Source organism: Callithrix jacchus, chromosome 2, assembly GCF_049354715.1.
Source record: "Callithrix jacchus isolate 240 chromosome 2, calJac240_pri, whole genome shotgun sequence".
Classification (NCBI taxonomy): domain Eukaryota; kingdom Metazoa; phylum Chordata; class Mammalia; order Primates; family Cebidae; genus Callithrix; species Callithrix jacchus.
The window spans coordinates 173,287,562-173,302,289 of NC_133503.1; the positions used below are offsets into that span (position 1 = coordinate 173,287,562).

The window sequence follows — 14,728 nt, forward strand, 5'->3', positions numbered from 1 at the left end:
GCGTGAGCCACCATGCCCAGCCAGTTCTCTTTTTAAGAGCCACACTCGCTCTGCTGCCCAGGCTGGAGTGCAGTTGTATGATCTCAGCTCACTGCAGCCTCTGTCTCACAGGTTTGAATGATATTCCTGCCTCAGCCTCCTGTGTTGCTGGGATTACAGGTGCATGTCATCATGCCTGCCTGAATTTTTTGTATTTTCAGTAGAGATGGGGTTTTGCCATGTTGGCCAGGCTGGTCTCAAACTCCTGGCCTCCTGTGATCCACCCGCCTCAGCCTCTCAAAATGTTGAGATTACAGAAGTGAGCCACCACATCTGGCCAGTTGTAGTTCTTTACTTCACCAGGTTTTTTCTGGACACATTGCTTCCTCCTCCCTTTCCCACAAAAGGTCCCTTATCTGAAAGAAAGTTTTGAGCAACTCCTCTGTTCCTTGATGCTTTATCATAATTCTGGAGTCTGGGCTCTCCAAAGATAGGAGTCCTGGGAAGAGGTTGGTAGAAGTGGAAGCTTAGAAAAGCTGGAGGAATTAAGCTGCCTGGAGTTTAAAGACCAAGAAAGACAAGAAAATAGATGAGAGGAGCAAATACAGGGAGATGTCAGAAGACTGAAGACATACATAATTTATCTATTACCCAATTCTATTAAAAGAGGGCGTGAGGCAGCTGTATGGTTTTGATATTTGACTGTTTTGAAAAAACCTTTGGAAAAAACAATTTCCAGGTACCTCTGAAAATCATCTTGGGCATTTAGCCATTGATTATTGATGCCTGGCACACAATGTGAACCCATGGTGGGTGCTGCCAAGCTGAACCGTGGTGCCTATGTGCACAATTCAAAGTAACCTGGAGCAGATGCTGGAGCTCATAACTGTAATCCAGAGCTTTTGGAAGTCATGGTGGGAGGATTGCTTGAGCCCAGGCATTCAACCAGCTTCGGCAACATGGCAGGAAGCTGTCTCTACTTTAAAAAAGTCAGCTGAGTGCCGGGCGCAGTGGCTCATGCCTATAATCCCAGTGCTTTGGGAGGCTGAGGCAGGCAGATCATGAGGTTGGGAGTTTGAAATCAGCCTGACCAACATGGTAAAACCCATCTCTACTAAAAATACAAAAATTAGCCAGGAATGGTAGTGTGCACCTGTAATTCCAGTACTCAGGAGGCTAAGGCAGGAGAATCGCTTGAACCCAGAAGGTAGAGGTTGCAGTGAGCCGAGATCACACCACTGAACTCCAGCCTGGGTGACAGAGCAAGACTGTCTCAAAAAAAAAAAAATTAATAAATAAAAAGTTAGCTGGGTGTGGTGGCACATGCCTGTAGCCCTAGTTACTCAGGAGGCTAAAACGGAAGGATCACTTGGCCCAGAATTCAAGGCAGCAGTGAGCCATATTTGTGCTACTGTATTCCAGCCTGGGCAACAGAGTAACACCCATAAGATGGACGGACAGCAATTAATTGTTCTCGCCCAGGATTGTCCCTCCCCTAGGAAGTAATGGGAGGCTGCAAAGCTGTTTGTGGTCTTTTGAAAACTTGCTAAGCCTAATTAACTCAGAGAACTGTTTGATGCTGTAAATCTACAGGGTTCCCAGAGAACAACTGGTTCAGAGGAAGCGTCAAATATATACAGATTAATTTCCCAGGGAAGTCCTGGCTGAGAAATGGGGCAAGTTTGGAGAGCTCCGTAAGAGGGATGGGACCCAGGTTGCCAGGGGCACTTTCTCAGGTGTCATCTTCCTGCTCTACTCAATTTCCTCACAGATTCCACAAGTCTCCCTAGACAGAGTCAACTTGTCCTTAGGGGACTCAAGGTGCATTTTTTTTGGCTGAATATTGTCTAGTAAGAGTGACTGACATCAGGCCAGGTGTGGTCCCAGCACTTTGGGAGGCAGAGGTGGGCAGATCACAAGGTCAAGAGATCAAGACCATTCTGGTCAAAAAGGTAAAACCCCATCTCTACTAAAAATACAAAAATTAGCTGGGCGTGCTGAGGAGTGCCTGTAGTCCCAGCTACCCAAGAGGCTGAGGCACAAGAATCACTTGAACCCACTACAGTGAGCCGAGATCATACCACTGTACTCCAGCCTGGTGACAGAGCAAGACTCTGTCTCAAAATAAAAACAAAACAAAAACAAAAAGAGTGATCGACATCTCAGCCTGAGCAGCACAGTCAGACTCCATCTCTACAAAAAATAAGTAGGTGTGGTGGTGCACACCTGTAGAGCCAGCTACTTGGGAGTCTGAGGCAGAAAGATCATTTAAGCCTAGGAGATCGAGGCTACAGTGAGCCATGACTATGCCACTGTACTCCAGCCTGGGTGACAACTGCCTCAGAAAAAAAAAAAGGGGACTGATGACTTCAGTGTGCTCATAATACCTTTTGTGAATATAATCGACTTCTTTGCTAGGACAGAAAGGGAGAGAGAGAAAGCCTTGCTCATATGGAGGAAGACAGAGTTTAGGTACCTGAGGCTTTGAAAACTGGGTCAGAGTCTAGGCCTAGAAGATGTGACTAAAACAGTCCATTCCAACTGCCCGCTGAAGAAACAGACTGAGGAAGCCACTTTCTACTACTTCCATCTCCTCTACTCAGCACAAATGGCTGGGGCTGAGCACCACCTGCCTCCTCTCCTGTGTCTGAACTCTAGAGCAGGGAATATAATATGGTTTGGCTGTGTGCCCGCCCAAATCTCTTCCTGAATTGTTGCTCCCATAATTCCTACGTGTTATGGGAAGGATCCGGTGGAGGTAATTGAATCAGGGAAGCAGGTCTTTTCCATGCTGTCCTCTGGAGACCTGATGGTTTTATAAAGGGGAATTCCTCTGTACACACTCTCTTGCCTGCTGCCATGGAAGACATGACTTTGCTCCTCATTTGCCTTCCACCATGATTCTGAGGCCTCCCCAGCCACATGGAACTGTGAGTCCATTAAACCTCTTTCCTCTATAAATCACCCAGTCTTGGGTGTGACTTTTTTAGCAGTGTAAAAACAAACTAATACAGAATATGAATAAACAAAAATGTTTTCTTCATTACAAAATGTGTACATTTAATTATTTTTATCACAAATTTATTTTTATCCATTTAATTATTTTTATCACAAATTTATTTTTATCACAGCCACATGGGACTGTGAGTCCATTAAACCTTTTTCCTCTATAAATCACCCAGTCTCAGGTGTGTCTTTATTAGCAGCGTAAAGCAAACTAATACAGCCCGGCACGGTGGCTCATGCCTGTAATCCTAGCACTTTGGGAGGCCGAGACGGGGGGATCACTTGAGGTCAGGAGTTTGAAACCAGCCTGTCTAACATGGCAAAACCCCGTCTCTACTTAAAATATCGGGCATGGTGGTGCATGCCTGTAATCCCAGATACTTGGGAGGCTGAGGCAGGAGAATCACTTGAACCTGGGAGGTGGAGGTTGTAGTGAGCCAACATGGTGCCACTGCACTCCAGCCTGGGCAACAAGAGCAAAACTCCATCTCAAAAAAACAAAAACAAAAACAAAACAAAACAAAACAAATACTAATACAGAATATGAATAAACAAAAATGTTTTCTTCATTACAAAATGTGTACATTTAATTATTTTTAATCACAAATTTTAGATTAGGTGACGTGTTGAGGAAGAAATAATTAGGTAAATATTTATTCAAGATTTCTTTTTCTCTGACTAATTATACTTTATTAGTGACTCACACCCAATTCAAATTATCAGCTATCAGAACTTGTTACCATTACATAGTTTATTGTTTGTTTCTGAGACAGGGTCTCACTGTATCTCTGGAATGCAGTGGCACAATCATGGCTCATAGCAGCCTTGACCTCCCAGGCTCAAGCAATCCTCTCACCTCAGCCTCTGGAGTAGCTGGGACTACAGGTGTGTTCCACCACACCTGGCTAATTTTTTAAAGATGTTTTGTAGAGATGGGTCTCACCATGTTGCCTAGGCTTGTCTCCAACTCCTGGGCTCAAGTGATCCTCCTGCCTTGGCCTCCCAAAGTGCAGGCATCACAGGTGTGAGCCACCACACCCGGGGACCACATGGGTTAGCAGCGGAATTTAAGTCACACTCATCTATACATCAGAACAGAGGTCCATGTTGCCCTGAAGCAACTGGCGCTTGGGGAGCCAGTGAAAATATGCTGATACTCTGGATCCTGCTATTTCTGTCAGTAACAAACATTTTTCATCTTTGAACCAGGAGTCTGCCTTCTGCCAACATCCATACAACTCTGGTGCGTTAGCTTGGTAGCTTACTAGTAGAGTAAAATCACAGTTCTTGACATATGATGGGAAAATACACAAAATATTTTAGTTTGCAATTGGTCTTTTCCCCAACATTAAGCCTATAGAAGGAGCTCAATGACATTTTATTCTTGATATCAATGATTAATATAAACCAATGTGCATCTTAAACCAAACCAATATTGAAAATACATTTTTCTTTTATTTTTTTGTGAGACAAAAAAGTAGAGACAAAAACCCCATCTCTACTAAAAATACAAAAAAAATCACTCTGTCGCCCAGCCTGAAATGCAGCAGTGCAAGCAAAACTCACTGTAGTCAGCGAGGTACGGTGGCTCACACCTGTAATCCCAGCATTTTTGGAGGCCAAGGTGAACAGATCACCTTAGGTCAGGAGTTAGAGACCAGCCTGGCCAGTGTGGTGAAAGCCCACGTCTACTAAAAATATAAAAATTAGCTGGGTGTGTTGGTGGGTGCCTGTAATCCCAGCTACTCGGGAGGCTGAAGCAGGTTTATCGCTTGAACCTGGGAAGTGGAGGTTGCAGTGAGCCAAGATGGTACCACAGCACTCCAGCCTGGGTGACAGAGACTCCATCTCAAAATAAAACAAACCTCATTGCAGCCTTGAACTCTTCGGTTCAAGTGATCCTCCTGCCTCAGCCTCCCAAGTAGCTGTGACTACAGGTACAGGCCACCACTCCCAGCTATTTTTATTTTTGTATGATAGAAATGGGGTCTTGCCATGTTGCTTAGACTGGTCTAAAACTCCTGGCCTCAAGTGATTCTCCTGCCTCAGCCTCCCAAAGTTCTGGGATTACAGGCATAAGTCACTGAGCCCAGCTGAAAACACAGCTGAAAATAAATTTTAAGACAGAACAGAGGTAGAATTATATTAAGAGGAGTAAGAAGGAGGTAGATATTTTACTCTATGATTGTACAACATGCTAATTAAATTCAGGATACCAGTTTCTAAGGCAGCAGTTACATTAGTGTCAGTCAGCATTACGTGTCCCTCCTCCACTGTTTCCCACCGTTTCTTGCACTCTTTGGACCATTAGCAGCCATATCTGTGCCGAAGCAGAGTTAGTTCTTTTTCTGATTACTGCCAAGAGCTCCTAGATTTAAAGGAGTAGGAAGAGGGGGAACTACAGAAAACTCCAGATAAAAAGCAGCTAAATCAGCCAGGTGTGATGGCCCATGTCTTTAATCCAGCACTTGGGAAGGCTGAGACGGGCACATCACTTGAGGTCAGGAGTTCGATACCAGACTGGTCAGCATGATGAAACCCTCTCTCTACTAAAAATACAAAAATTAGCCAGGCTCGGTTGTGCATGCCTGTAACCCTAGCTACCTGGGAGGCTGAGGCAGGAGAATGGCTTGAATCTGGGAGGCAGAGGTTGCAGTGAGCTGAGATCGAGCCATTGCACTCCATCCTGGGGGACTAAGTGAGACTCCATCTTGGAAAAAAAAAAAGGCAGGGAAATCACATAATCAATGGAAAAAATTATTTTTATCTCCATGCAACAAAGTATCACTAACTGTCATATTTATCTTGAAAGTTGACATCTCAAACCATGGAGACTGACTTAAATTCACAACTCTTACAACAAAGTAACTTTACCATAGGATGCACTGTACATTTCAACTCCAACAAAGCGTCACAGGAAGGAAACAGCAGTATGGCCTTTCCATCATGTAAGCTTACGTGGAGGTTCATTTCTTCAAAGGTTTTCATGGACCTCATTTCTGCATGAATCAATAAAAGCTTTTTACAGCACCGATACATCTATTGAAAATAGAAACTCAGAAGCTAAATGAAGCAGAAAATGATTAACGATGAGAACTGATTTTATAAAACATACTGCAGAGATACTGGCCCTCAAAGGAGAATCTCTAGGCTTCTACTTGCCAGTGATCGTATTTCTTTATTAAATTACTGTAAGTGGATCAAGGTTTCTTATAATCCTGTAGGGTTTACCTGCAGTCTATACACAATCAAATTAGAACTCTAGCCACACAGCTCTACCACACAACTTATCTTGATGAGGTTGGCAGCATTTTCCTGGAGGGGGTGGTACAACAGGGAATGCTGGGAAAGTCAGACTTTGCTGTACATGATTGAGTCTCATCTCATCAGGGAAGTGAGGAGCATCAGAACACGCACATAGGAACTCATTTCACTCTTTTTCCTGTTGACATAATGCTATTTTTTTTCTGTTTATAAAATTACTAGTTCATTACAAATTCACTTACTCATTTATTCATTCAAATAGTTACCGAATACCTACTATAAGCTAGGCACTGTTCTAAGCATTTGGGGGCTCAGAAGTGAGCCAAGATTCCCATCTTTGTGGAGATTAGAATCTAGTAGGGGCAAACAGACAAATGATACACCTATTAAAGTAAGCATCTAACTATAAGGTGTGTTAGAAAGTGAGATGTTCTGGCTGGGTGCGGTGGCTCACGCCTTCAATCCCAGCACTTTGGGAGGCCAAGGCAGGTAGATCACAAGCTCAGGAGTTCAAAACCAGCCTGGCCAACATGGTGAAACCCTGTCTCTACTAAAAATACAAAAATGAAGCAGGTACAGTGGCAGGTGCCTGTAGTCCCAGTTGCTTAGGAGGCTGAGGCAGCAGAATTGCTTGAACCAGGAGACAGAGTTTGCAGTGAGTCGAGATGACACCACTGCACTCCAGCCTGACGACAGAGTGAGACTCCATCTCATAAAAAAAAAAAAGTGAGATGTGCTATAAGAAATAGAAAACACTGAAAAGGCCGAGCACAGTGGCTCACATCTGTAATCCCAGCACTTTGGGAGACCAAGGTGAGTGGATCACTTGAGCTCATGAGTCCCAGATCAGCCTGGGCAACATAGTGAGACCCCATATCTACAAAAAATACAAAAATTAGGCAGGTGCGGTAGTGTGCACCTGCGGTCCTAGCTACCTGGGAGGCAGAGGCTGCAGTGAACCAAGATCGCACAACTGCACTCCAGCCTGGGCGATGAGAGTGAAACCCTAAACAAAACATTGAACAGCCTAAAGGGCTCCAGCATGCCAAGGGTTGAAAGTCAGGTTGAAATTTTAAATTCTGCAGTTAGAGTAGCCCCACTGGGAAGAATACACTGAACAAAGACTTGAAGAAGACAAAGAATTGGCCATGCAACTACCTGGGAGAGGAGTGTTCCAGACAGAGGGAACAGCCAGTGCAAAAGTGGTAAACTGGAAACATACCTGCTGTGTCGGAGGAACAGTGAGGAGGCCTTTGTGGCTGGAAAGGAGCGAGTGAGGAGCAACAGGAGATAAGGTCGGAGAGGTAACAGAGACCCGTTTACGCAAGGACTTGTAGTAGGCTCTTGTTAAACACTTTTGGGCAAATTGGGGTGCTACTGAGTTTTGAATGTGAAATGTATTCTGTTTTAATATGACCCATTTGTTTCTGTGTTGAGAACAGACTGTGGTTGGGAGGTTAGAAGCAGAGAGACCAGAGAGAATAACATCCACAGGAATTCCAGTAAGAGAAAAGGTGGAAATGGTAAGAAATGGCCAGAATCATGATTAATTATACAGGCAGATACAACAGCTATTGTGTTTTGATTGGATATGGGATGTGAGAAGTCAAGACGGTACGATGGTTCAAATGTATGTGTCCCTCCAAAATCCCAGTGTTGGAACTTAAACCCCAATGTGATAGCATTAAGAGGTGAGACATTTAAGATGTAATTATATCATGGGGCCAGAGGCCTCAGGAATGGGGTTAGCTTCCTGATGAAAAGGCTGGAGGAACTAGCAAGGCCTCTTCTGCTCTTCCATTCTTCCTACTGTAAGAGGGCACAGCGTTTATCCCCTCTGGAGGATGTAGCAACAAGGCATCATCTTGGAAGCAGAGACCACACTCTTACTAGACACCAACCTTGCTAGTTCTGGAGATTTCCCAGCCTCTAGAACTGTGAGAAATAAGTTTTTATGAATGACCCGATCTGTGGCATTTCTGTTATAGCAGCACAAATGGACTGAGACAGGTAGTGTCTAGGTATCTGAGCACCTGAAAGGATGGAGTGAGCAGTCATTGCCTGAGGCTGTAGAGCAGCTTTCTGGGGAAGGGTCTGACTTACTCTGAATGCACAGATCTGTTCAGAAGTTCTGGACACCCTGAGTTTGAGATGCTCATGTGGTAGTTGTGCAGGCAGCTGGATGTCTGAATCTTGATTTGGGGGCAGCGGACTGGTCTGGAGATAAAAGTGTTTAGTGTGAGAAGTGTCAGCACGTTGATGGTAAAGTATCCTGAAGATAAATCCTTTTAGGGGGGATTTCCTAGGTCAGAGGTCTTGCTGGGTCATAAGCATATTCAAATTATTTCCTAGGTACTGTCAAGTCTGTCCTTTAGCAAAAGGGTGATAATTTAGAATCCCACCAGTGGTGTCTTAGAGAACCCATCTGCTCCTGAATATTGTCACTCTTTTTGCGGGAGGGGGTGGGGGAAGGAGTCTCACTCTGTTGTCCAGGCTGGAGTGCAGTGGCATAATGTCAGCTCACTGCAACCTCCACCTCCCAGGTTCAAGTGATTCTCCTGCCTCAGCCTCCCAAGAAGCTGAGATTACAGGTGCTGCCCCTCTGCCCCGTCCACCCCTGGTTAATTTCTGCATTTTTAGTAGAGATGAGATTTCACCATGTTGGCCAGGCTGGTCTTGAACTCCTGACCTCAAGTGATCTGCCCACCTCAGCCTCCCAAAGTGCTGGGATTTCAGGCATGAGCCACTGTGCCCAGCTCTTGTCACTCTTTATAATCCTTGCCAGTTTAATAATCAAAAGCTACCTCATCTTCAAATCCACAAGTGAGTGATGACTACTTAAGTTAAAATTCTTAGTAGTCATTGTCTTGAGAATTGCCCTTTGTAAAAATCCTTAGTCTATTTACCCTCATGTACCAGCACAGTGGCATCACAAAAAATGCTGGTTCATGGAAAGATCCCTTCTATTAAAAAAAAAAAGACTCTTTAAAAGATGACTTTACTGAGGCATATCTTACATATATGATTCATCTGTTTCCAATGTATAATTCAATGATTTTTAGGAAATTTGCCAAGTTGTGTGGCCATACCATAAATCAGTGTAGGACATGTTCATCTCCCCAATAAGATCCCTCATGTCCACTTTATGAGTAATGCCCATTTCAATCCCAGCCACCACGTTCTATCTCTAGAGGTCTACCTTTTCTTGATGTTTCATATAAAGGAAATTATACAGTAAGCGGTCTTCTGTCTTATTTAAAAGTGACTCCTTTATAATAGGTCCTTAGTCACCAGACTTTAACTCTTCTGCATCTCCTACTGCCATTTATCCCCTACAAAATCTCAATTTGTGAGAACATGTCCTTTTTTTTTTTTTTTTTTAAGAGGGGGCCTTGTTCTGTCATGCAGCCTGGAATGCAGTGGCGCAATCTTGGCTCACTGCAACCTCTGCCTCCCAGGCTCCTGCCATCCTCCCACCTCAGCCTCCTGAGTCGCTGGGACTATAGGTGTGCACCACCATGCCTTGCTAATTTTTTGTATTTTTGGTAGAGACAGGGTTTCACCACATTGCCCAAGTTTGTCTTGATCTCCTGAACTCAAGCAATCTGCCCACCTTGGCCTCCTCAAGCGCCGAGATGACAGACATGAGCCATCGTGCCTGGATGAACATGTCCTTCTGGTGATATCTTTTTCACTTTGCTCCCCATTACCCTGAAGAGAGAGACCTCACCGTCCTGCTAGCATCTCACACATCCCTTCCCCTCCCATCGGTCCAGTGAGTATCTACCATTCCCTCTATTTTAGGCCATGAATCCCCTGGTGGCCCTTTCCACCTCCAAAGCTTGCTCATGTGACCCCACTTCAGTGAAGAAAGCATCCTCTCCCATTTGGCCTCCTACGTTATTCCCACAATTCCAATGTCACAAACTAACTCTACTTTGTCATCACACAACCAAGTCATTCCTCATTAACAAATGTTCCAAACACGCTAAAGCCATAGTATATGGTATGTTTCAGTTTTTGTCTGTCCAGGCTGCTATAACAAATTACCATAGATTGGATGGCTTATAAAAGCAGACATTTATTTCTCATAGCTCCGTAGGCTGAAGATCAAGGCACAGCAGATCTGATGTCTGGTGAGGACCCACATCCCAGTCCATAGAGTCTTCTTGTTTTGTCTTCACATGGTGGATGAAGTAAAGAGCTCTCTGGAGTCTCTTTTTTGTGAGACAGAGTCTCACTCTGCTGCCCAGGCTGGAATGCAGTGGCACAATCTCAGCACTGCAACCTCTGCCTCCTGGGTTCAATGCATTCTCCCACCTCAGCCTCCCAAGTAGCTGGGACTACAGACACACGCCACCATGCCTGGCTAATATGCACATTTTTAGTAGAGATAGGGTTTTGCCGTATTGACCAGGCTGGTCACAAACTGGGGTCTCTTTGTAAGTGCATGAATTAGATTAGATCATGAAGGCACCGCCTTCGTGATCTAATCACTTCCCCAAGGCCTCACCTCCAAAATACTTTCATATGGAGGATTAGATGTCAATATGTGAATTTTGGGTGGAAAGAACATTCAGTCTACAGAATTGTATATGCTAATATATTCATGTTACTATGCAATCACATCAACTGCATTTTATTTTTTACTTTCTCTATGTATTTGTGGCCAAATCTCTTCTCTACTTTCGTGGCCTGGCGCATGTGCTAATAAGCTTCCAAACCTCCCCGTGCCCTGCTCCCTGGACCAGCCAAAAACATGTATTTCCTATCAGAGGGGGGCTTTGCTATGACTTGTGCTTCAAAGCTGAAGACCGGTCAGAGCTGAGACACAGAAAATCCAGGGCATCCTCCCCGCGAGTTTCCAGCCCTGCCAGGTGCACTGCCCTGGGCAATTCCTGCGCTTCTCACACACAGCAGTGCCCTTAGCCTTACCTTGGAAGAGGCTACTATCAACGCCCAGGGATAACTAAAGGCAGAGCGAGAATCAGAAATTATGTCTGATGTATCTTCTAACCTCAGGGCCACCATACCCTGAAAACTGTGTCAAAGGTCTGGCGCGGTGGCTCAAGTCTGTGATCCCGGCACTTTGGAGACGGGTAGATCATGAGGTCAGGAGATCGAGACCATCCTGGCTAACATGGGGTAACACCATCTCTACTAAAAATACAAAAATTAGCTGGGCATGGTGGCATGCACCTGTAGTCCCAGCTACTCAGGAGGCCGAGGCAGGAGAATCGCTTGAACCTGGGAGGCAGAGGTTAAGCCGAGATTGCACCACTGCACTTTAGCCTGGGCAACAGAGGGAGACTCCATCTCAAAAAAAAAAAAAAAAAATGTTTCAAAGATGACCTAAGGGCCGATTTGCACACTTCCCCTGTCGATCTCCCGTGTTCCTCCACCGTGAGAGCTGCTGGCACATTTGCCACTTCCGCCTGGCTTTCCCCAAACCAGCCAAATCCAACAGGTCCCAAACGGCCAGTAAGTCACCCTCAAGCCCACACAGAGCAGCATTCAAAGGCTGCCTCGCCTTCCCCTCCTCAGAGGCGACTCTAAAAGATGGGAGATTCCCATGGGCCCACATACCTCAGAAGGCACTTATGCTTCTCACACATCAATTCAAACACTCAGGGCACATCTGTCCCCTCCAGTTCCCTCCCCTTTCAAGTGGATCCAGCTCCATCTTGAAACAATTTCCCCAGATCGTCTCAATTCTTCCCGGCGTCGCTCCATTGGCTGGGCCAGAGCCCGCCTCCACCTCACACCAAGCCTGGTTTCACTTATGTCAAAACAGCTTCCATCAAAATAGTGGGCTGCTTTTCCGAATTTATTTCACAGTTTTGAAGTCAGCAGAGAAAAGATATTCAAGAAATTGCAAAAATGACTAACCCCATCAACATATTCTGGCTAAGGCCAGGCGCTGTTCTCCTGAACCTCTTCTCTGCAGCCTAGAGGACTTCTGAAGATCTGATTTTCTCCTTTCTTTGTTTTCAGAGGTTCTGTGGCAGGCTGGCTGGGCCGGCCAAGTCCCCTAATCTATGATGGCTCATACCGACTGGCTTGCTAAGTTCTGCGACTATCCTCCCCAAGCAAAGGGTACTCCTTAGAAGCCGAGTTTGTTGGGTATTTTCCCTGTGGTTCATCTGTCTTCACCATCCTTCGAATTCTTCCTCTGGGTTTATAAGACTTTGATTACAAGAAAATTAAACCATCAGAACCCTGGCCTAGAAAAACGGATAAGCCATGTCTTTCCAGATGTTGACAGAGCAACTTTTAAGTCTTGGATTCTGATCAGTGCACTCTTCATGTGTCTGTTGACAGCTGGAGCCGTGACGGGTTCAATCTCTCTGTGACCCCTGGTTCTCAGTTATATTCAGACAGGAAAATGCAGAGGCATTTGAATTGATCTACTGGGATTTAATTTAAAAATAACGGTACGTGAAGCATCATGGAAACCCGAAATTGTTGGAGGCACAAACACAAATGTTGAAAATGCAAAGCTTGCTTTTAATGGTATGTTTATTTTAAAAGTTCCAAAAACTCATGTGGGTTTTTAAAAAGATATGGGGGCAGGTACAGTGTTAATTATAGTAACTACACGCTGTGTGCTGTGTTACCTGCATGCACACATCACCTCATTTCAATCTAAAACAACACTGCCAATGGAGAATTGATAATCTGTCTTTTAGAGGTGAGAAAACTGAGATTTAAAGACATTAACTTGTCCAAGGTCAGAAAGCTGGTGAAGGGTAGAGCTGGGATTCAATTCTGCCTCTGTCTGATTCCCAAAAATACCCTTATGATGACCTTGGGACTCCCTGTGGCAAAGGCCTATCCTAATGTTGCTCATCATGACCAGGTTTAGATGAGAAAGGGCTGCAGCTTCAAACAGCCCCAGGAGGACTCGCCCCGCTTTAACTTCATAACGGATTGCACTTTAAGTGTTTTTTTTTTTTTTTAGATGAAGTTTTGTTCTTGTTGCTCAGGCTGGAGTGCAATGGCTTGATCCAGGCTCACTGCAACCTCTGCCTCCTGGGTTCAAGCGACTCTCCTGCCTCAGTCTCCTGAGTAGTTGGGATTACAGGTGCGTGCACCACCACACCTGACTGATTTTTTGTATTTTTTAGTAGAGATGGGGTTTCGCGATGTTGACCAGACTGGTCTCAAACTCCTGACCTCAGGTGATTCACCTGCCTTGGCCTCCCAAAGTGCTGGGATTATAGGCATGAGCCACCATGCCCAGCTGCACTTTGAGTGTTAACACCCAAAATACGTCCCATACCAGTAAGAAAAAGGCCTAGGGAAAACAGGATATCCTCAGGCAAACCCACAGGGCAGGGAGCAGGTGAGGTGGTTTCTAAGGGTGTGGGAGGAATTTGCCAACTGTCTCATTCCATGTCTCAGTTATAAGCTTGAGTGAGTTCCCAAGAATCCTAGACAAATGGAATCAATACTTGCTCAGATTACCTAGAATCAGAGGACTAAGTAACCTGGCTCCCAGCCAAGGCCAAACTAAAGGACACACACAGGACATGCCTCTCTGACCTTGGCCTCTCCTATCAAGGGTACCCTGACGCTCAGCCATGTTAGTGGAGAAACCAAACTCTGTAAAATATTTAAAGAAATTTATTCTGAGCCAGTATGAGTGACCATGGCCCAGGGATCAGTCTCAAGAGGTCCTGAGAAAGTGTGGGTGGTCAGGATATACTTTGGTTTTATACATTTTAGGGAGACAGGAATTAGACATAACATCATAAATCAATACATGGAAAGGCTGGGCACAGTGGCTCATACCTGTAATCCCGACACTTTGGGAGGTCGAGGTGGGCAGATGATTTGAGGCCAGGAGTTCAAGACCAGCTTTGCCAACATTGTGAAACCCCATCTCTACTAAAAATACTTCTACCCGGGCATAGTGGCATATGCCTGTAGTCCCAGTTACTCTGGAGGCTGAGGCAGGAGAAACGTTTGAGCCTGGGAAGCAGAGGTTGCAGTGAACTGGAATTGAGCCACCACACTCCAGCCTGGGTGACAGAGTGAGACTCTGTAAAAGAACAACAAAAAAAGGCCAGGCATGGTGGCTCAAGCCTGCAATCTCAACACTATGGGAGGCCGAGGCAGACGGGTCCCCTGAGGACAGGAGTCGAAATAAGCCTGGCCAACCTGGCGAAACCCCTTCTCTACTAAAAAAAGGCCGGGTGTGGTGGCTCATGCCTGTAATCCCAGCACTTTGGGAGGCCAAGGAGGTCAGATCACCTGAGGTCAGGGGTTCCATAGCCATGTCTGGAAAAAAAGTCTCTGGAAAAACCAAGTTCACGGGAACAGGCAGAGAGTCAGAAATAGACTCAAACTCAAGTGCTGGGAAGCCGGAGCAAATGTGCCTTAGAGATAGAGCTCCTGTTGGCCCCTTGAGGCAGAGGTATGGTGAGGGCTGGGTGGGCCTAAGTCTTTACACTGAGAAGGATGAGGGTGTGTGTGG

General features: G+C 45.3%; 1 protein-coding gene across 21 annotated transcripts in view; it reads right to left on the bottom strand.

Annotated features, from left to right (window-relative positions):
* PDZD2 (PDZ domain containing 2) overlaps positions 1-14,728 on the bottom strand; it is a 471,153-nt gene that overhangs the window by 125,335 nt on the left and 331,090 nt on the right. The window contains exon 2 of one of the 21 annotated variants that reach the window (XM_035291727.3): positions 8,353-8,466. The exons of the other annotated variants lie outside the window; for them this stretch is intronic. Coding sequence (XP_035147618.3) covers positions 8,353-8,408 — 56 coding nt within the window. The 5' untranslated portion in view covers positions 8,409-8,466. The remainder of the gene's footprint in view (positions 1-8,352; positions 8,467-14,728) is intronic. 21 annotated transcript variants of the gene reach the window in all.